At 39.0% G+C, this 23,417-nt stretch overlaps 1 protein-coding gene across 5 annotated transcripts in view; it reads left to right on the top strand.

Moving 5' to 3' along the window:
• The window catches only part of DCDC1 (doublecortin domain containing 1), a 452,481-nt gene that overhangs the window by 114,384 nt on the left and 314,680 nt on the right, over positions 1 to 23,417 (top strand). For all 5 annotated transcript variants that reach the window (XR_005597781.1, XM_039535836.1, XM_039535835.1 and 2 more), the window contains one exon: positions 581 to 747. Coding sequence is in view for 4 of the 5 variants with exons in the window: in XM_039535836.1 (XP_039391770.1) it covers positions 581 to 747 (167 nt within the window). In the remaining variant the exon portion in view is untranslated. The remainder of the gene's footprint in view (positions 1 to 580; positions 748 to 23,417) is intronic.

Below are 23,417 nucleotides of genomic sequence, written 5' to 3'. Positions count from 1 at the left end.
GATTTTCCCCCTCATTTTTTAAACAGCCACACTGAGCAGGTTTTTTTGTTTTGTTTTGTTTTTTGTTTAAAGTTGGTTGCTTAAGCAGTGGCAATGAAAAGGTTATTGCAAAATTGCTTATGAGAGTGTTGATTATATTTCATGAATAACCTGAAGTATAATATGTTAGGTATATATAAGCTCCTCAACAGGAAACTATATACAGAAACAACATGGATCTTGCAATTTTATCAGGACAATGCAAGTGGATTTCAGCAAGGTTGGTTCCAACTCATCTGTGATAAATGAGAAGATAAGGCAATCAGTGCACACCATGACACTCTGTACAGCTAGTTAGGCACACTTCAGAACTATTCAGGTGTGCTCACAAAGCTTGTGAGTCTTACATGGGGGGTGTCTCAATATAAATACATCCTTCATGGTGGCCACTAGTAATGCAGGAGTTGCTTTTCCAAGACTTAACCCAGGTCAGATATAAATAATAGATGTTAAGAGTTAGTTCTGATGTTGGGGCTGCATTTCAGGCTGTGTATTTTCAGTTGGGTCAAAAGAATGTATTTTCCCTTTTTTTCTGGTATAGTTCCTCTGCTTGACAAATGCCTGCAAAATTCCATCACACCTTTGCGTGGACCTGTTTGGGTCTCTAAGGGAGAAGGTTTCAGCCCCTCAGGAGCAAAGATGTATATCCATGGAGTTCTTTTGGCCTTATACCAACGATTAAAGTCTGCAAAAAACTATTGCAAACAGGTGAGTTCGTCCCACTCTTTAAAAGTCTGCTTCTTTTTTTTTTTTTTTTTCATTTTAAAATGTACTAGTTGTGTAAAGGCAATGATTGGCACTGTGTCATAAAGAAGTGTGACAAGTATTGCATGAGCTCCAGTACCCGTTAGGGAAATGCTTCTCCTATAATCTCAAAGCCAACAATAATGGAGCTAATTGTATCTGTCTTTCGGTGTGGGATGTCATATGTCTCATCTTTTCTTGCTGCACACTGTGCATAGCTGAGACATTCCTTATGTGGAAATCCTATAAAGGCAGTCATTTTGCATAGGAAAATTAATAGCTTGTTCTGCACATTGAATATTAAAAATTGTCTCGTATTTCTTCACACAGGGCTAAACCAAATAAAGGCCATAGTTGAAATATTTTTGAGTAAAAAAATAGCTAAACATAACTGAAGTTACATTCTCAAAAATAAAACGAAGTTGCTATCTTTAGGATAGTCAATAGGCTTTTATTGACAATTCATGCACAGTTAAATAAATATATCAGAAATACATTTTTATTTGCATAAGTAACAGAGATCAGATTATAGAATGTATTAATTGATTTGCTATAATTTCAGACTATGAGATCCAGTTAGTGCATGTTTGCTTTATCTGCATATTTATATACTTGTGTAGTGATATGCAGATATATTTACGACTTTTTAGTCTGAATGTATTGTATTTTAATTAATTTGAATAAAAATGGAATTTCTAGGCTTGTTAAGAATAACTAGGTCTGACATCTTTTGATTTATAAAGATGAAAGTAATCAAATTTTTAAACTTAGTTGAATGATTTATGAAAATAGCAGGTATGCAGATTTGCCAGGAAAAGTAATAATTTTACATTAAACAGCCATATAGGAAACTCAGATTCAAAAGTGATCGGAGGCCCCAGAGTTAAGAATGAATGCATCAGCCAGATTATGCTATCAGTCTGTGTGGGAAGGGGGAAGGGAGGTGGAAATGGGGTGTCAGTCTTACTGTTTATACAGCACCTCCTGCTGTCAGATCCATAAAGAGAAATGAGCATTGACTTTGGAAGAGGCTGTTCCTATCTTGAGCTAATGGTGGTCAACAACAAGAAATCAAGAAAATAGAAACAGGTAGAAAGGCTAAAAATCAGCTTGTTTCAAAAGATGCATGACTCATTTTAGCAGCATAGTAAAAAAAAAATACAGTGATCATGTTTAAATTTTCTATTGATGTTTCTCACTTGTAAGACAATGCTGTCTCTCATGTATGGTACAGCAATGCAAAATATTATAGTACAGTATAGTGTCCTAACTGTTAAGAAAATAATTACTGAATCTTTTTAGAAAATATACATAAAAATCTATCAAGTATAATTCATTAAAATATTTAACAGATACATTAACCTGTAAAATAAATTAACCCCCCCACAAATGGGCGACATTTTGGGGGTGGGGGTGGGGGTGGGTGGGCTGAATTACAAAGTGGCCTATAATAAAAATGATGTGAAAGGCTTTTGTCGGTTGCTTTTTGTGCTCCTATAAAGAAAATATAATGATGAATTTCCAGTAATTTAACTTAGATTAATCATTTCTCTGGGGTTGCCCAAAAGTATGAGTTTGGAAAGAGTTTAAATAGCAGAAAAAGAACACTTTTATTAAAGTTTGAAACCACCTTTGACGACAGATTCACCTGGATTCAGAAAAAACGTGTTCATATTATCAAATGCCTAGGAGATATTTTTTTGTTTTTAAGATTCATATAATATAAGGTTACAATTAGGAGTATAAATATGCCAGGTGTTTGTTCACAAAAATTCTGTAATAGCAGAAGATTATTTTTATAGGCATTTTAAATGAGTGTTTTAAGCATTAAAAGTAAAGCAAGAAAGTTAAGTATTTTGAAAATATTACAATAATGTTAAGAAACATTAAGTTAATGTAACTGTCAAAAGTAAATCGTTTGTGGTATCTGGTATTATAACAGCATAGATAAAAATAAAAAAGAGAGCAGAAATGCATTTTTATGTTTTTCCCTTTAATTTTACCAATCATTTTCAAGGTGGAATTTTATTAGCATTGAACATAGTTGAAATCATATGCAGAGTACTGTGAGTATTAGAGAATACAGCATATTATTTTGAAATATTAGTTTGTTTGTGGCTGCATTTACATATGTTGTCCATAATTTATAAATAAGTTAAACATTAAAATATGTAGATTATAATATAAATAAGCAAGGTTAAAAGACATAGTAATATAAACCTAGAAAATTGAGTCACATATCCCCTGAATTTTACCTGCTGTACTCCATCCTACCTCATTGTCAAGGAAAGACAGTTGAAAACTATCAACTCTTCTAAAAACGGGATGCAGGGGGCACAGCCCTCACTCCTTCATCCTGTTGTGTCTAGGAAGACTTGCAGTATAGCTCTATGATGTGAAACATGTTCAGTTTTCAAATCACTGTATATCTAGACATTGCTTGACAATCTTAACTGAATTTTCTACTTATCTCTGTTATTTTGAGATTTGTATTATATTTGTGTTTTACACTATCTTTTATTTAAATAAATAAAGAACAAATGAAGAAAAAATATGGAGAAACCCCTTTGATCTGGTAATACTCTGCTGGGATAACATGCTTTGTTGAAATAATGAGATTAAATAGCTCTTGGAAGTATTAGTAGCTCAATAGCAATATAATTCTGAGCCACTTTCACTAAAATTTAAGTAGTTTTTAATTTCAATTTCAGTCAAAGTGTATTGTTATACACCTACTGGATTAAAAATCGTACACATTGGTTGACCCAAAAGGCTGCACAGTGGACTGCCTATTATCAACTTGTTGCCTCCTGCCCTATAGTATGGCGTTAAAATTCTCAGTCCACAGGTCAAAAGGAGGAACTCTTATCATTCTGCTGTGCCCCCTGTATCACCTTTAGAGGAGAGTTGATAGACTTTGAATGCCATTCCTTAAGAATGAGGTCGGGTGGTGGAAAGCAGTTAAAACAGAGGGGATATTTGACTCCATTTCCTAGCTTTATATTAGTTATTATCTTAACCTTGCTTATTTACTATATTATAATCAGGTAAAAAGAGGATACTTGCGGCTGAAGAAGGGTTCAAATAGAAAAGAAAATAACACATTGGTACATCACAATAGCTTGTCATTTATGTTTTTTCTTTATATAGAGTCCTGAGTATTGTAATTTTATTAAGTTGTAATATCCTGTGGACGCCAGTAAAATCTTGAAATTTTATCAACCTCAGAGGACATGATTGCAAAATACACAACTTTCTGGATAAAAAATAAATACAAAAACTATCCAGCACTACAGACAGAATTATTTTGTAATTAATTTTCACATGATGGAGTTGTAACTATAATATGTGACTTTAAAAATGCTCTCCCAGTTTTTCAAAAATCCTGAGATACTTAAATAGACCTAGCATTTAACATTTGTGTATTATATATGTAATATATATTTGTGTGTGTTTATGTGTGTGTCTGTATATGTTTTCAAATATCATGCATGGCTACTGAAGCTTGTATTTAAAACATATATGTTCTTAAAACAGAGACATCTCCAAAATGAAATTGCTCAGAGCTATGCAAGAACTTAAATTCATTAGTAACAGAAAGAATAATATAAACATGTTAGTATGAAATGTAGATAACACTTTCAACCATGGGGGCTGTACCATCTCATTAGCATTCTTGATATGTAGTTGTACTGTTGGTGGGGGTGTTGAAGCAGGAATGCCATTGTGCTGGGTTCCAGTGTTTGTCCCCAAACACTGCTGTGGAGGGAACGTGTGAAAAGGCCATAGTACTGTCAGTGAATGAGGAAGGCTGTGCTTTCTGTATGCTTCAAGCAGGGAAGCTGTCATTCACAGGCCTAGCACAGCTAAACAGAGGCCAAAACAGAAGACTGAAATACCTTTTAAAATGATATTAATGATTTTTAAACATTTTCTTCATTGACAATCACACAATAAATCATCTATTGCTCTGTCAGTAAACAAACACAAAATATATTATGACAGAGAAACTGAAAAATAAGCTGAAGTGATGCCAAAATATGAGATGCCTTACGCTCTATTTGAAAATCACTAGTTAACCTAAAAAGCATTGATGAGCATGTTTTATAACTTTACTCTGTGAGATTCTAGAAAAATACTGCTATAATACTTTATTCAGAAACTCACCTACAGTGCTGTAGATTTCTATCCTATGCTTAAAAAATTGTTAACAAAACCGTGCTGAGGTTTTTTTTATGTAGGTGTGGGGCGGCGGCGGGGAGGGGGAGGGTAGTATTTATGCTGTGTATTCCTAAATTCATTCTCTCAGAAATTACAGCGATAGAAATTAGTTATGTAAACCAATGCAAATTATGTTGCATTTAAAGTAATGAATTCTTGTATGCAAAATACTGAAGGAAAAACAAGAGAGACTAAAAGAATAGAACAATCTTACCACCCACCATTTTAAATATGATAATATCGACAAGTGCTGCTATGGTTAAGAGTCTGTGAACCTGCCTATAATATATCAGTGCTGGTATATAAATTATTAGTCCATATGTATTTTTTTTATATTTTATCTAATCAGTTTTACAATTTTTGATTCTGAGCTGCACTAAGAGCCCCCATAATTCTTGTGGTTTCAACCACTTTGTTGTATAGAGCTATAACATAGTACTAAATTTAAACAAAAATATTGCAACTATAAGAAGAGAACTAACACTACATTTTTTTTTAAATTAATTTGAAACTACTTACTTAGATATTGGAGCCTGAAGTTGCCTATTGTGCATGCATTCTAGCTACCTTTTATAACTCTCCTTGATTATATTCAGTAATAGACATACATAGTATGACTACTAGACAAGTTTTCACTGACTTCAATGTGCCTTTGTATCCTAACATTTCTGTTGCAATAGCTTTAATTACTTCATAATGGGTCCACAGGACCAGGACTTTTCCATTATAAATGTCACATAAACCAGCTGTTATGGGGAAATCTTTTTCCTGGGATTTTTTGTTGGAGGAAACTGATGCATTAATATACTATTTTTGTTTACTATTTTTTGTGTAATCCACATATGTTGTATATAATTTTATGCACACATAACCACACAATTTTGTCAAAAGTTTACACTTTAAAATATACGCTGCACTTTAATGCTATTTAAAAAAAATTAATTGCATCCTGGCCTAAGGTTGGCATTACGGTAACTTAGATACTATTAAAAGAATAGTAACTGTTTCACTGAAATGATTTACAGTTGATTTTCATTCAAAAGGTCACCAAATCCAGTACAATAGTAGTAATTTTTGTGGCATTTTAAAAATAATAATTTTAACATAAATTAAAGGTCAAAAACTGTATTTAAATAATGTAAAATGAATTTCTTAAACAAAAATGTTCTGTCTTTGCTGTACACCCTTCTTGCTTAATTGTATATAGTACTGACTCATATCATTGCAGTGGTATTTTTATTTCATTATGTGTATGTCATACATTAAAAAAAATAGGTCTCCCGTCCATTTGGCCTACATAGGGGCCATTCACGTAACACTCCTCTGTTAAAAGTAAACTTTTTTTGTTGAACAGCAATAGTTCATATTGTAATATTTCAGCATAGTTTCTTATTAAAAGAATATAAGAATAGCATTTCAGTAATTTTGAAATTGAAAAAGAAAATTAGTATCTTGATAGTTTTGATAAGTGATTCTTCCAATGTTGAGTTGTTTATAGATTTGAGTGATGATTGAAATTTTTTCCCACAACCAAGCTGCATTCTAGTCACTAGAAGTATTTTAAGAACCTTAAACTTGTGTCTTCTTCTAAGTGTCATGCCTTGAGCAGGCCTAACATCAGTTAAATGAAGTGAAAATTGCATTCTTGTCTTGATAGAGATGAAAATGGATTTCTGGTCATGAAATAGATGTAGTTGTCACTTTTTAAAAAAGGTGTCAGCAGTTTGCTTCAGCAAGTAAGGTGCCAATTCAGTATGACAGTAAACTTGTGATCTGAGCAATCAATAAAATGCTTCAATAACTTCTGCTTCATTACACTTATAATAAGAGGCTATAGATCTGTGGCACATAAAATGTTGATAAAGAGGATATGTAGGGACTGGCTGTGACATTTTGTCTTAGAAGTACAGTAAGTGCAATGTTGCCATCTAGAGTTTGTGCATAGGTAATTATTCCAAAAGGAAAAGTCTCAAAGATAAAATAAGCATTGATATTGAAAGCTCTGTTTATTTTCCATCAGTTAGTGGTATGTTTGTGTGCGTATGGTTAGGTCAGGGGAATATCAGATACTACTGCCTTTTTTCCTTTAAATAATTTATAATAAATGTGAAATATTTTTCTCAAATAGTATTTTAATAGACTTAAAACAATATACATTTAAAGTAGCTTTTGCTATTACAAGCTACTTTAAAATACTTATAACATAATTATTTGATTTTCCTCCTGTAAGGAGGAAAACCAATGCTTTGTAATAACAATAAATTCATACTGCGATGTTTCAGATCTGGGCCAAGGATTATCTTTTAATTTACTTATTATGAAAACATAAATAGCTTATTTTGATTTTTCATAACTTGTACATTTTCAGAAAATTGTCTCTGTAGAGTTATTTTGTGGAAAAATTATTTTTAATATATTTTACTAGATTTTTTTCCTTCTTAAAATGTGTGTTGACTCTTAATTGATGCAACATATTATGGAAAATGAGAGACTATTTTCTATTATGTTTAGGATAATTAAAGCCAAATTTAGATATGAAAAGGGTTTCATTCTCCATGGATATTTTAGGAAACCATATGTTTTTCATAAATGTATTTTTTAAAGCCCTGTGATCAATGTTTGTGCCCAGTGAAGGTTAAACATGGATTTAGATGATTTTATGAAGTTTAGAAGCCTAAAAAATGTTTTCACTGAGTTCAGAGACAAAACAAAAAAACACAACACCCAAGTGACTGAGATTACTGAGAATTTGGGTAGTGAGAATTTCTTTATATTGAATAGGCTAATTTCAGGCAGAGCATGTATAATGGAAGGAGGTCTTATTACATACAATGGTGTTGCTGTGTATGTCCCAGGATATTAGAGGGACAAGGTGGGTGAGGTGTATCTTCTATTGGACCATCTTGTCACTCTTCTCTTATTATAGTCCATATACCCTATGGCATTCAAGAGGGGGCTGTAGCAATACCATTGGATAGGTGTGGGATTTAAAACTAGCTCTTATATTGACCCTCAGAGCCCTATCATGGCTAAGAAGGCTGTAGTGGTCATGCCTGTTGGTCCTCCTGCCCTACAATAATTCCCAACCACCATCCTGAAATTATGTCCTAATTTTTTTTCATTCTTAATTCTTCTTTAGATGGGTAATGGTTGATAAGTGGGTTCAAGTGTCTGTGTGAAAATGTGGGTAAGGAGCTAGGTGCACATAGTCCTAGTCATTTCTGAATTGCTTTTTGCCAAGAACTCTAGATAATACTGTTGCTTTGTTTTTTCCATCCTGGTATCCACACATGATGGCAACATTTAGGCCTACTTGCCCGGACATGTAGTTCATGCTAGAGATTTAGATAAATTATTCAAAATTTAGGCTATCAATAGGGAAGGAAGGGGTTGTGACCTCTTAAATCCAGTGCAGATGGGAGATGGCAATTATTGTCTTCTGCAGATTAGAAATAAATCAGCCATTAAAAACGGATGGAGTTTTGATTGCAGGAGGGCCCAATCTCTCAGCACAAGATATGGGCCACTGTCATTTGGGTATGCATCACTGGTGACTTCTTGAAAATTTTAATTCATAATTATAATATACTGGGGTTCCCCCTCCTCAGTCAAATAAATCCAAATTGGAAGGTAGGAGTATTTGGTAACAGCTATAGGAGGAAAGGGTATGCCACTTCCCATTTAGTTTCCAGTCCTGCAGTTGGATTGGAGCAGGCAGACCCCTGCACCTGTTTGAAATCAGTGTGTCTCTGCACAGGTGCAGGTGCATGGATCTGATTGCAGCATCCAGGACTTTAGCTTGCAAGGCTACCTGTTTGCAGTCTTTAGATGACAGATTTATGTTCAACAGTTTGGGGGGTGAGGGTTGCCAGTCTTGCTAAATCTTTCTTGTGTCATTCTCTCTCCCATATCCATGGCAATGATGTGATGAACAAATAATCAGAAATAGTTACTTCTAGATGGGTTATAGTAACTTGAAAATAGAATGTACACAATACATATATTGCATACCAACCTGTGAATACAGTACACAGTATTCCCAACTCCAAGTATTCAAAACTCATGAGTTAAACCCCCAAAATAATAATTTCCCCCCCAAACAATATATTTTTGGTTCTTTTTATTTGCTTTCTGGGCTTTGAGCCTTTAGGATTCATGTTTTCAAGCTTTTCTCCACAATCATGAAGGATAGAAACTTATTTTCTTTTTAAATGGCAGCCAGAATTCTCATGTGGACACATGACTCCAGGAGCTAGGGCTTTAAGGAAACATACTAAATATCACAAGACTCACAATAACATTGTGAAAGTTGTCAACATGGTAATATACTTAAGCTTGAGAGAAATAATTAAATTACTCTTTTGGTGAAGGAGAAGAGGGTCTCTGTGTTTTTTATTCAATTGTGTCATCCTTGCGTTCTTGCAAATCTATATTGTTTTGCACTGGGATTAGTTGTAGGCATATATTAAAATCATTCATGGAGAGAATTACATGTGTGATTTCCTCCTATGTATGTTGATGGGACTATTTTTACAATGTGTACCCCATGCACTGAATATATTAACATATATAGCATTAACATAGTTCCTTTACTGTGAGCTAAACTAAATTCTTCACAAGTCGCAGGTTAGTCATTTCACTTGCACTTATTTAAAATCTTTAAAATAAAAAAAACAGTTTAGAACTTTTTCATTATATCATAAAGAAATGATTGCATTTTATAACTTTGAAAGTAATTACAGAATTCTACTGTTAAAGGCAGTGAAAGTAGGTTTGACACATTTTCTTTAAATTACTCAACCACCTACAGCTATTATTGCCTATGACTCTTTTGAAATGAGAATAAATTTAATAGTTACAACAGCAAAGTGAAAGAGTGTGTTTGATAGATTCCCTGAACAGTTTCAACACCCACAGGTATTATTTGTAAGAAAACAATCATGCAGAGTCTTCAGCTGGTTAGAGAGGGCACAGCATTCCATCTTCACCTGACATCCTATCTGTTCTCTCAACATCCTGTGCCCCCTGCCTGCCACCCACTCCTCCCAAAACAATGCTCACTGAGAGAGGTTTGTGTGAATGGACAAGAATATGAATGTTTTTTAAAGAAAATGAACAGTATAGAAGGTACATTGTTAAGAGGGTGAGAAAAAGAAAAACTGTCTTTAGGATTGATTAGTATTTTTCACTTTCTGTTCTAATTAATCAGTGTTATCCTTGAATTACAAGAACTACTCAATTTTAATTATTCACAGGTCTGAAAACTGATTGATTACAGGAAATAAAGAGCCAAAAGACTATTTTAAAGATCTTTATTTCTCTCATCTCCCTTTTTTGGTCTGTTTCCCACATAACATCATTATGGTTATTTTTAAGAAATATATTTAGGCCAGAATTTTCAGGTATGGGTTAATAAACTTAAGACATTCAAGTTTAAAAATTTCAATCTTGAATATAGTAAAATGAAATACTCTGCACCATGCTTTTCTTAATGGTTCTTGTTTAATAATATAGAACTTTATTTCCCTACATTATTTTTACTTATTATTTAGTATTGTATTCCGGTAGTGCCTAAAGGCCCCAAATCAGGGATTGGGGCCATTTGTGATAGACACTGTGTATAGTTATAATTAAAAAAATGATCAAACTTTAGTTTTCTATATCTAGTACAGCAGTTGTATTTAAAAACAAGCTTTGTTGTTTTGGTGTTTTCAGCCGAAAGTTTCTCTTATATCCTTAGTTGTGCTTTTATCTTGGATTTTTTTTCAAAAATATGACTCTTTATTTTACTTTGCAAAGTTGCTCTCCTTCCTCCTTGAATTTGGTCTGTATCTTGTAAAACACGCCTGGTGTACAAAGCGAATTGTTCAGGTCCAGTATTAGCCAGAGAAAATTAAGACTAGGAAACAATTCTTTCAAATGAGCCATCGACAGACATTTTCTTAAAAATAATTCAAATTCAAACTTTCAGTAAAAAATGGATATGTAAATCAAAACTCAATCTACGCAGCAGATCATTGTATGTTTCAGTGATTGCTGAAAAATTACAAGACATTGGAACAAATTCTTTAGTAAATTATTTTTCCAATGTACTGGACCCAAACATACTTTCCCCTATATCCCTTCCCTCTTAAAGTATTTATTATAGCCATCGCTGAGGGAAATAGAACATCCATTTATGTAACTCTGTACAGCTGAGAATAACAAAATGCTAGGCAGGCAGGCAGTCCTTATTGAGTTAGCTACCACACTTTTCTCTTAATAAGCATACAGGGGCATTGCAGAATAGTGCTAAATCATCTGGGAGAATTGCAGCACATTTTCAGGCTTCACATCAATCTACTGGTGTTCTGTCCTTGGTGTCTAAACCACTGTCCATCATGTACTAGCAGTCTGCTGCCTCTTGGTACCATTGCTGCATGACTGGTCAAAGCTACCTCCACTCCAACTCAATCTTATATGAAAATGGTTGATGGCATATCTGTGCCACATGTGTTGAAAATAATGAGGTCTTACCCTGCTGATGTCAACTCTCCCTCCCCATTCCATCATGTGTGCAGTTTGAGAAGTGAATCACCTGACTGACTTTCCCTGAAACCCATCTTATTTCTCATAAATTACTCACTACTGTGGGCAGTCAGTCCTGGATTTCTCAATTGGTACCTGAAACAGCAACAAAGACTCTACTTGGAAAAGCTAGATTAGATGCCTGAAAAGGTCTCACAGGAAGTCAACTATGTGAGAGAAAAATGTGTGGCAGTCTGTACCATGAAGTATTGTATCTCTGAGTTAACCATGCTGTTGAACTATTCCAGTTGAGTATGGGCCTTCTCCCAGAGACATATCAGGGAAGTCAGGAGACTATGCCAACATTGCTCTTGGTAAAAGTTGCCTTAGTTTGGCACAGTCCTATTTTATACAACTGAATACAGGTTGTCGTTAAAGGATAATAAAGCGTGGCAGGTGTTCATAACAGCTGTTTCAACTTAGTTAAAGCTGGGTGGGATTGTTTCCCACTTTATGCCCTGGAGCCATATAGTGTAGCCACAGAGTATTCAGAGCAAAAACCAGATGTGAACTGAGGTTCCATTCAGATGCCTAATGGACTACACCTGGCTGCAAATCTATGTGCCTGTGATTTATATATATGTATAGCCGAAATGCAGAGTAGTATCTCTCCTGATCATGGCATCGGGAGTGAGACTTTTCTGTGAAGTTGGAATCTGGCAGGAATGGTTGCTGAACTGCTTGAGGAATGGGGCAGACAAAAAGAAAATCAGAATGTATTAGAAGACTGTAGAGAATTTGAACTGTGTGAATATTTTCCCATTCCATTATACAATTAATCTTGCTTCATTATTATTGTTAGTAGAAGTAGTAGTAAACTTATATTAAGGTAGCGACCAAAGGCCCCAGTTGGGATTGGGGTCCTATTGTACTGAGTGCTATACAAACACAAAAAAGACAATCTCACCCTTGAAGCTTAAAAGACACAAAATAGATGGTCTATAAAATACACGCAAGTAAATGTGGTGAAAAATTGGCACAGCTTTATGTTTTTATTTAATTAGGGTTAGAAGTCAGATGAGGAATGACTGGAAAGGGGAAATTAGTAACTAAGTGATGTGAGGTAGTGAATTCATAGGCCATAAGGGACCCTTATGATCATCTAGTTTGGCCTCCTATATAACACAGGCCATAGAATGTCTCAAAATAATTCCTAGATCATATCTTTTAGAAAAATATTCAGTCTGCATTTAAAAATTATCAGAGATAGAGAGTCCACCATAACACTAGGTAAATTATTGTTCCAGTGGTTAACTATTCTCACTATTAAAAATTTACACTTTATTTCCAGTTTGAATTTGCCTAGCTTCAACTTCCAGCCGTTAGACCATGTTACACCTTTCTCTGTTAAATTGAAGAGCCCATTATCAAATATTTTCTCTCCATGTAGGTACTTATTGACTGTAATCGTCACCTTTTAACCTTCTCTTTGTTAAGCTAAATAAATGGAGCTCCTTGGGGCTATCGCTGTAAAGCATGTTTTCTAATCCTTTATTCATCCTTGTGGCTCTTCTCTGAACACTCTCCAATTTATCAACATCCTTCTTGAATGGTTGACATCAGAACTGGATGCAGTATTCCAACAGCAGTTGCATCAGTGCCAAATAGGATGATAACCTCTCTACTCCTACTCAAGATTCCCCTGTTTATGCATCTGAAGATCACATTAGCTCTTTTGTCCACAATATCACACTGGGAGCACACTGTTCAGCTGATTACCCAGCATGACCCCCAAATCTTTTTCAGAGTCACTGCTTTCCCAGGATATTAAGTATGGCCTACATTCCTTGTTCCTAGATATAGACATTTACATTTATCCATATTAAAATGCATGTTGTTTGCTAGCACCCAGTTTATCAATCGATCCAGATCACTCTGAATCAGTGACCTATCCTCTTGATTATTTACCACTCCCTCATCTTCAAACTTCATCAGGGATGATTTTGTTTTATTCCAGGTCATAGATAAAAATGTTAAATAGCGTAGGGCCAAGAACCGATCCCTGTGGGACTCCACTGGAAATAGACCTACTCAGTGACAATTCCCTATTTACAGTTACATTTTGATACCTATCAACCAGTTTTTAATCCATTCAGTGTATGACATTTTATATCATTCTAGGGCATAGGTAAAAGAATGCTGGGGAAGGGTACAATTGGCAGGTATATTGTAACTGAAACCAAGATATAAGAGAGGTTGGAGTGTCTTGCTGAGAAGTAGAGTCTGGAAGAAAAGGTCCTAGCAGGGCAAACACTAAGAGCAGTCAAATTTAGATGGAATGCTTCTGTTCAAGTGAATATTTAGTGGTTGCTTATTGAGTTAGCTCATTCCTGGGTTGAACCATTGTGGACAGTCATAGGTGCAGAACTGCTGCAATCCCACTGGACCTAGCAGTTGCCCATGTCCAAAAGAACCGATTTCACGTAGTTACCAAAATCAGCAACTGTCTTTCACATTGGAGAATACTAAAAATACTGATAAAAGCCACCTGAATTGTAGATCCTTACACCCCAAAATATATTGCCATATAGGTTGCGTTCCTTCCCTCCTTCCATGCTTAAAAACTAGTACAAAAACCACACACAAGTGTTGGGCTAGCCAGCTGTCTGAATCAGGAAGCTATTTTAATTGTGCAACTAAAGATTTAGCAAATCCCTTTATTTAGCTCCTCAGGATCATGAGCATCATCGTATTGGGAGCGATGGAACATTCAAACAAATTAAAGTTTATTGTATACCAAGAGCCCAAAGGACATCTGGAATCAGAATAAGGTCAAAGTTCACTGAATGTGTGAAATTTTAAAATCTGCCCATCAGAAAAACAATAAGATATTGGTAATATAATAATCAATATTCAATAATGTCTTGACCCAAAAGGGCTGTTTAAGTTTTAACAGTGGACAGTAACAATGGTCTACTGTACGTATGACTGCATGCTCTAAAGCCACTATTCAGCAAGACATTTAAACATATGTTTATGTTCCGAGTCACTGGGACTTAGGTATGTGGTTTAAGAAGAATGGGCTTCAGTACTTTCCTGAATCAAAGTTTATATGCATGACCCTCTGTCTTGTCATCCTGATGATCAACAATGTAAAACCACGTACATCACTGTCTGTCATAATAAAGAAAAGAAAAATTATGAGTTGTTTCTTCAGACCATGAATGTCATCAAGAAATGTCCAACTCAAGAACTTCCTATAGTCATTGACTCTTTCCAAACTCAGAACTTGGGTCCACCAACTGGTGCATCAAGTTCTAGGAAAGTAAGCCCTAAAACCCATTGCACCAAAAGCATAAGGGTTTCATGTCTGAAAACAGATCCCAATCTGCCTCCCACCTTTCTACAGTACCTCTGTTGAATAGGAATTTTCACCCCAACAATGGTGAATACAGCACAAAGCATGTTTGGGGGCAACAGTCCTATATGCAAAGACCAAGTGACCAGTGAATGTCTGTATGTTTATTGGATGGGAAATCGGATGTCACCCAAGATCAAATCAATATCAATATGTAGTCTGGTAAGCCCAGGCAAGGGACTTTCAGGGTTTTATCACCTATTGACATAGCTTTGCCAACAAAATCATTTTGTAACTGACAAATGCAGCTACTTTAAATCCTCCAAATCAGAGGTGGGAAAACTATGGGCCCGCGGGACCCTCCTGCCCAGCCCCATAGCTCCTGGCCCAGGAGGCTAGCCCCTGGCCCCTTCCCTGCAGCCTCAGCTCACTGCGCTGCCAGTGCAGCTGCAGAGCTGCGGCCTGACCCAGTGCTCTGTGCTGCATGTTGGTGTGGCTATCTCCAGCCGAGCAGCTTGTCCTGGTACTGCAGGCAGCGCGGTAAGAGGGCAGGGAGCATGGGGGGTTGGATAGAGGGCAGGGGAGTTCGGGGTGGTGGTCAGGGGGCAGGGGGGTGGATGGGGCGGGGCAGTCAGAGGGCAGGGAACAGGGGTTGAATGAGGGCAGGGATCCTGGGGGGGGTCAGAAATGAGAGGCTGGATGGGGCAGCGGGGGGCAGTCAGGGGTTCAGGGTCCGGGGGAAGTCAGGGGACTGGGAGCAGAGGGTGGTGGATGGGGCAGCAGTCCCCATGGGGCCATCAGGGGACAGGGAACGGGCGGGTGGATCAGGCAGGAGTCCCGGCCGGGGGGCCTCAGGGGTTGAAAAGCAGGCAGGGGTTGGATAGGGGGCGAGGCTGGGCCATACCTGGCTGTTTGGGGAGGCTCAGCCTCCCCTAACCGGCCCTTCATACAATTTTGGAAACCTGATGTGGCCCTCAGGCCAAAAAGTTTGCCCACCCCGTTCCAAATGGATAGGGAGGAAGCAGAAGACAGACATAATTAGTATTGACACATCATCTTTTAATTCCTTGTTGACTGTGGTTCACACCAATGACAGGTCCCTGTTTTATCTGTTTGAATCATCTCATTGCATTCTCATTAGGCATGCGTGTACCTACTTTAACTGGACAGCTGTAGGCGCCATGCTACATTTGCAGTGTCCTCTGTAGTAACCAAAATGGTAAGTTGAATGAAAACTTTTCCTTTTGTTAAAGTCTAACACATCAACGGGTCAATGGCGGAGTTGTCTTCCTCCTCCTACAGACCATATATGGATTTGGGGAGGATGAGAGAAAATCAAAGTTAGCTGATATGTGGGGTTCTACCTCATACCATGCTAGTTATACAGTGGGAGAAGTTCTTTTCATGTTAGAGAATAGAATGTAGGCAGCCCTTCATGCATGTCTCATGCCTTCCAAATTAGGCAGATTTAGGACCAGGGCGGCAATCCTCTCTACTATTATACTAATAAATGGATATATACAGTTTTACACAGTCTAGTCTACATTTTTTATAAGTGCTCCCATCCTATGAGCCAGAAGGCCTACTATCTTTTAATAATATTTCCTCTTCTATATTTTAATGATCAGAGATTAAGTAGGCAAGCAGTTTCCTAATTATCACTAAAGGAAGGATGAAAATTTGGGAATTTAAGCAGATTGCCCATCATATATCATAGTGGCAGTCACAGAGTTGATTCCAAAGTGTGAGGTTCTCTGACCAAGTGCCGTTCTTTTTATTCTCTTTTTTTAATCACTAGGTTAGAATTAATTGGCCCAGTTGGTTCACATGACTTTGACCCAGCCAACCCCCAGCCTGAAGGGAATCTGGAATATTGTTTTGGAGCAGCTACTAAAACCAATCCCAAGACTTGCTGAATTTGCCCTTTTGTGGAGCTGCATCAATGTATGAGGCCTGGTCTACACTAGGAATTTACTTTGATATAGCTACGTCTCTCAGGGCTGTGAAAAAGCCACACCTCTGACAGATGTAGCTATACCAGCCTAACCCCTGGTGTAGACCAATGCTAGGTTGCCGGAAGAATTCTTCTGTTGACCTAGCTACCACCTCTTGGGGAGGTGGATTACCTATGCCGATAAGAAAATCCCTCCTGTCAGCATATCTACACTACAGTATCTACACTGATGCGCTACAGTGGTGTAACTTCAGTGGTGCAGCTGCACTGCTGCAATGTTTTAAGTGTAGACAAACCCTGAGTTCCTTTGTTTCTTTTTCATCTCTGAGTAGTGTTGGAATTAGTTGCATTTCATTTCTTTATTTCTTTGTTTTGATTATATCATTTTAAGGGACAAAATTATCTGCTGGTGTAGCTCCAGATAATACAGCAGATAATTTGGCCCTGTTCTCCAGATTCATAGAACCAGTATTATTTATTGCTCTTTTGCAAGAGTAATATAATTTTTTTTAGGAGAGTAAGATATATTATCTTTTTATTGATATATCAAAATGCAGTGTGCTCTTGAGCACTCATTAGCACCAGTAGTAGAAGTTGTAAAGGCAGTAGCTTTTGATCAGCATGAATAACATGAGAATCATCTGCATATATAAATTTTGTTGAAGCTCTTCTGCCTCTCATTTTAAAGCCTAAAGAGGAATGTGAATACCCACTGATGGAACATGCCTTTTGTCGGAATATGGTATAAATAAGAGTGTGTCTACTGGGATGAAGTCATTGCACATTTGCATTCTTTTTAGTGCTCCATATTATGTTTCTGCATATAATTAATGTAATAAATTATCAAGACTGATTATAATTTAGCATTTTGTATATTAATTAGGGCTGTCGATTACTGACTTAACTCACGCCATTAACGCAAAGTTATCAATATTAATCACAGTTTTAATCGCACTGTTAAACAATAGACTATCAACTGAAATTTACTAAATATTTTGGATGTTTTTCTACATTTTCATATATACTGTATTCTGTGTTGTAATTGAAGTCAAAGTGTATATTATTTTTTATTCTAAATATTTGCACTGTAAAAATGATAAACAAAAGAAATAGTATTTTTCAATTACTCTCATAGAAGTACTGTAATGCAATCTCTTTGCTGTGAAAGTGCAACTTACAAATGTAGATTTTTCTTGTTACATAACTGCACTCAAAACCAAAGCAATGTAAAACTTTGTAGCCTACAAGTCCACTCAGTCCTACTGCTTATTCAGCCAATCACTAAGACAAACAAGTTTGTTTACATTTACAGGAGATAATCTGCCCTCTTCTTATTTACAATGTCAACAGAAAGTGAGAACATGCATTTGCATGGCATTTTTGTAGCCAGCTTTGCAAGTTATGCTAAACATTTGTATACCCCTTCATGCTTTGGCCATGATTCCAGAGGACATTCTTCCATGCTGATGATACCCGTTAAAAAATAATGCGTTAATTAAATTTATGACTGAACTACTTGGGGAAGAATTGTATGTCCCCTGCTCTGTTTTACCTGCATTCTGCCATATATTTCATGTTCTAGCAGTCTCGGATGATGACCCACCACATGGTGTTCATTTTAAGAACACTTTCACTGCAGATTTGATAAAACACAAAGAAGGTACCAATGTGAGATTTCTAAAGATAGCTACAGCACTCGACAAAAGGTTTAAGAATCTGCAGTGCTGTCCAAAATCTGATAGGGACGAGGTGTGGAGCATGCTTTTAGAAATCTTAAAAGAGCAACACTCCGATGCGGAAACTATAGAACCCAAACCACCAAAAAAGAAAATCAACCTTCTGCTGGTGGCATCTGACTCAGATACTGAAAATGAACATGCGTTGGTCCGCACTGCTTCGGATTGTTACCGAGCAGAACCCGTCATCAGCATGGATGCATGCCCCCTGGAATGGTGGTTGAAGCATGAAGGGGGACATATGAATCTTTAGTGCATCTGCATGTAAATATCTTGCGGCGCTGGCTACAACAGTGCCATGAAAACACCTGTTGTCTGGCTATGCCGAAAGAATGACAGGTGACATTATATATGGGTTTAATCAGGCCACAACTTTATTATTAGATGTCTGGGACTAACCCAGCAGATAACATGCAGGTGAAAACCCCCACAATTCACTGGGGGGGGTGTGAGTGCTTTTTTCAGGTCCCCCCCCCCACCTTTCTGTTCATGTCCCTCCAGCAGATCCACTGCCGGGACCCTCCAATTCCAGGCAATTCTGGAGGGGAGAGAGAACTTATACTAGCTCCCCTCTCTTTTCATCCAGGTCCCTCCAGCAATTCCCTTTCTGGGACCTTACTGACCATCCCCGCTTGTAGAAGATGTTAAGGTGGACTATAATGATGGGGGTTTGGCTCCCTGCTGTACCAATCAGAGGAGACCCCAACTGCCACCGGCTTGCTCAATTACCAAGAACCTCTCCTTAATTCCTTTTCCAAGCCATTTATCCATTCTTTTGTCCCTTAATTTATGGAGTACCTGCACTGAACATCTGCTATACACTTAAATAAAGAGTTGTGACATATGGCCTACCACCCATCATGCTATGCATGAACAGAACCCACCTGAACCTGCTGCAAGGAAGGCGAAAACCCTCCCACTGCACCTGGCCAATATGGTGGTAAGGGAAAAATTCCTTCCCAGCCCCTCTTAATGGGGTGGCTAGCATAATGCCCACAGCAGATATAGCTAAACACCCAGCATATTTCTGACCTAAATAGGGAGGGGAGAGGGGTGCTGCCCAGCCTGTTCTGAGTGAATGAGGGGAGGGGCCAGGCCCAGGCTGACCTTTTTAAACACCTCATTCCTAGGTGGTGAGTCATCCACCACGCTGACTGCTTTTCCAGCAGTTTTACATCTCCCCCTCCTCGTCCCCCAAGCCAGAAGGCTTTGCCCTTTGTTCCCGGCCAGCTAGACAACCCCTCTCCCCCCTACCCACTTAAAGTGCAGGGCGGTGATTCTCACTTTCAGGGGACATTGTAAACAAGAAGCTGGCAGCATTATCTCCTGCAAATGTAAACAAACTTGTTTGTCTGAACAATTGGCTGAACAAGAAGTAGTACTGAATGGACTTGCAGGCTCTAAAATTTTACATTGTTTTATTTTTGAATGCACATTTTTTTTGTACATAAGTCTACGTTTGCAAGTTCAACTTTCACGATAAAAAGATTGCACTACAGTACTTGTATTAGTATTTTTCAATTCACTTATTTCTTTTGTTTTTTTACAGTGCAAATACTTATAAAAATAAAGTGAGCACTGTAGACTTTGTATTGTGTTGTAATTGAAATCAATATATTTGAAAATGTAGAAAACATCAAAAATATTTAAATAAATGGTATTCTATTATTAACGTGATCAATTGTGTGATTGATCATGATTATTTTTTAATCACATGATTGATCACGATTAATTTTTTTAGTCGCTTGACAGCCCTAGTATTAATAAAATACACCTCATACAGTAGCATCAGTTATGGGGCTTTAAATTAAGTACCCCTATAGCTGGCAGAGTGAGTGGTTCATATGAATTGTCCCATATAGGAATGTTTTCCTGTCTTATTTAACTTTCTGACTGCTAAGGGGAGGGAGCATTCTCTGGTTAAAGCACAGGACTAGGGGTCAGAGTCTATTCTCACTCTGGCAAATACATCCTGTGTGATATCAGACTGTTCATTTAACTTCTGGTTTCAGAGTAGCAGCCATGTTAGTCTGTATCCACAAAAAGAACAGGAGTACTTGTGGCACCTTAGGCCTGGTCTACACTAGGACTTTAATTCAAATTTAGCAGCGTTAATTCGAATTAACCACGCACCCGTCCACACCAGGAAGCCATTTAATTCGACCTAGAGGGCTCTTTAGTTCGAATTCGGTACTCCACCCCGACGAGGGGAGTAGCGCTAAATTCGACATGGCTATGTCGAATTAGGCTAGGTGTGGATGCAAATTCAACTTAGTAGCTCCGGGAGCTATCCCACAGTGCACCACTGTGTTGATGCTCTGGACAGCAGTCCGAGCTCAGATGTTCTGATCAGCCATACAGGAAAAGCCCCGGGAAAATTTGAATTCCTTTTCCTGTCTGGCCAGTTTGAATCTCAATTCCTGGTTGGACATCGTGGTGAGCTCAGCAGCACTGGCAGCGATGCAGAGCTCTCCAGCAGAGGAGTCCATGCAATCTCAGAGTAGAAAGAGGGCCCCAGCATGGACTGACCGGGAAGTCTTGGATCTGATCGCTGTGTGGGGCGATGAGTCTGTGCTTTCAGAGCTGCGCTCCAAAAAACGGAATGCAAAGACCTACGAGAAGGTCTCCAAAGCCATGGCACTCAGAGGATATAGCCGGGATGCAACGCAGTGTCGCGTGAAAATCAAGGACCTGAGACAAGGCTACCAAAAAATCAAAGCGGCAAACGGACGCTTCGGAGCCCAGCCCCAGACATGCCGCTTCTACGAGGCATTGCATGCCATTCTCGGTGGGTCTGCCACCACTGCCCCACCAGTGACCGTGGACTCTGAGGATGGGATAGTGTCGACGGGCAGTTCCTCGGCGATGTTCGCCGATGGGGAAGATGAGGAAGGGTTTGTGGAGGACGAGGCAGGCGACAGCGCTTACAATACTGCTTTCCCTGACAGCCAGGATATCTTCATCACCCTCACAGAGATCCCCTACCAACCCTCCCCGGCCGTTAACCCGGACTCTGAATCAGGGGAAGGATCAGTCGGTAAGTGCTATAAACATGTAAACATTTATTTTTTAAAAAACAGGAATAAAAACTATATGAAAAGAAGGTCAATGCATATAGGGATCGAACAGAAATCCTCTTGGGACAGTTCCACGAAGCTCTCGTAGAGGTACTCGAAAAGCCTCCGCAGGAGGTTCCTGGGGAGAGGTGCCTTATTGGGTGCTCCATGGAAGCACACTCTTCCGCGCCAGGCCATCCTGAGGTATAGTGGGAGCATTGCCTCGACCAGCATGGCAGCATAGGGCCCTGGTCTGTGCAGGGATTCACGCAGCATGCGCTCTCTGTTTCTCCTGGTGACCCGCCTCAGGGTGATCTCGCTCGGCGACTGCTGCATCTAATTAGGGGAATTACTTTAATGTTACTATTGTGAATGCTTGACTTTTCCTTTGCATAACAATGACCGTCATTTAACAGCCACGTGTTGGAGGCTGCAGAGGAAAAGCATACAGGGATCTTTCCCGGGGACAGCCGCGAGGGGCTGGAACAGGTCAGACTTTATGCTTTCCAGATTGCCTGCAGCAGGAGGGCACTGCTATCCATTAACTGTTAAGCAGCCTAAAGTTTACGGCTTACCAGGCCTGGCTGCTACACGGATTCTGCTGTCCTGCCCCGCTTGTCCGATCTCCAGTGCAAGACCCCAGGCAATGAAAGCGAATGCCGAAAATTCGAACTTGTCCTGAGAGCACATGAGATTAGGTGCCCTGTATGGTCTTGTTCACAGAAACTGAGTAGACTGTGTTCAGTGTTCGCAAACATGTATCTTTGCAAGGAAATCACTTCCTTTTTCCCATCACACAGCTGCGGCTCTTTCCCGAACTGCCCCGGCATCCCCCTCACAGAGGCTGGCGCACATTAGGCGGCGAAAGAAAAAGACTCGGGACGAGATGTTTGCTGAACTGATGGCCTGCTCCAGAGCCGAGGCGGCCCAGCAGAGCCAGTGGAGGGAGACCCTCTCTCAGCAGCAGCGCTCACACAGCGAACGGGAGGACAGGTGGCGGCAGGAAGACCAGCAGGCGACTCAAACGCTGCTTGGACTAATGAGGGAGCAAACGGACACGCTCCGGCGCCTTGTGGATGTTCTGCAGGACCGCAGGCAGGAGCAGAGAGCCCCCCTGCACTGTATCTGCAACCGCAATCCCCCGCCACAAAGTCCTGTCCCCCCCCACCCAAAATAACAAGAAGGAGGGGCGCTAGGGGCCATGAAAACTGTCACTCTACCCCAGCAGAGCGCTCATGTACCAAACAGCTCTCATTCCCTAAAGTATGAGAATTGCTTCCCTTCCTGGCTCACCCAATCCCAAATCCCAGTTTCATCCCCCAACTGTGTAGTTGAGTATTAAAAATAGTTTTCTGTTCATTACTGTTTCCGTCATGTTTCTTTGCAGAAGACTTTGTGTGAAGGGGAGATAGGGGTTTGTTAATTGCATAGGACAGCCACCATTACCAGGGTACAGACATGGGGGCAGGATCAACAGCAGGTCACACACAGAGTGCAGTCACTAGGCACCCGGGTCACTCTGGGAGGTGTCTGCTGCCCCAGGTCAGTCTGGGAGGTGTATGCTGCCCCAGGGTCCGAGCGCCTGGCATCCACAAATGGCAAGGCAGGCTGCCCTTACCATGCCCTTCCACCCTAGCCATGAACCTCTCCGATGCCCTGAGCCCCAGCCAGAGCCATCAACCCCCTACACCTACTCACCCTTCCCACACACCCCTCACCCCTTCCTGCAAACCCACCCCTTCCTGCACACCCTCCTGTAACCGTCCTCTCCCCAGAGACCGCTGTAGGAGCAGGAGCCTGTC

Source organism: Mauremys reevesii, linkage group 4 (assembly GCF_016161935.1).
Source record: "Mauremys reevesii isolate NIE-2019 linkage group 4, ASM1616193v1, whole genome shotgun sequence".
NCBI classification, from domain to species: domain Eukaryota; kingdom Metazoa; phylum Chordata; order Testudines; family Geoemydidae; genus Mauremys; species Mauremys reevesii.
Note: the sequence above shows the minus strand (reverse complement) of the source record. Positions and strands in the feature narration are given on the sequence as shown.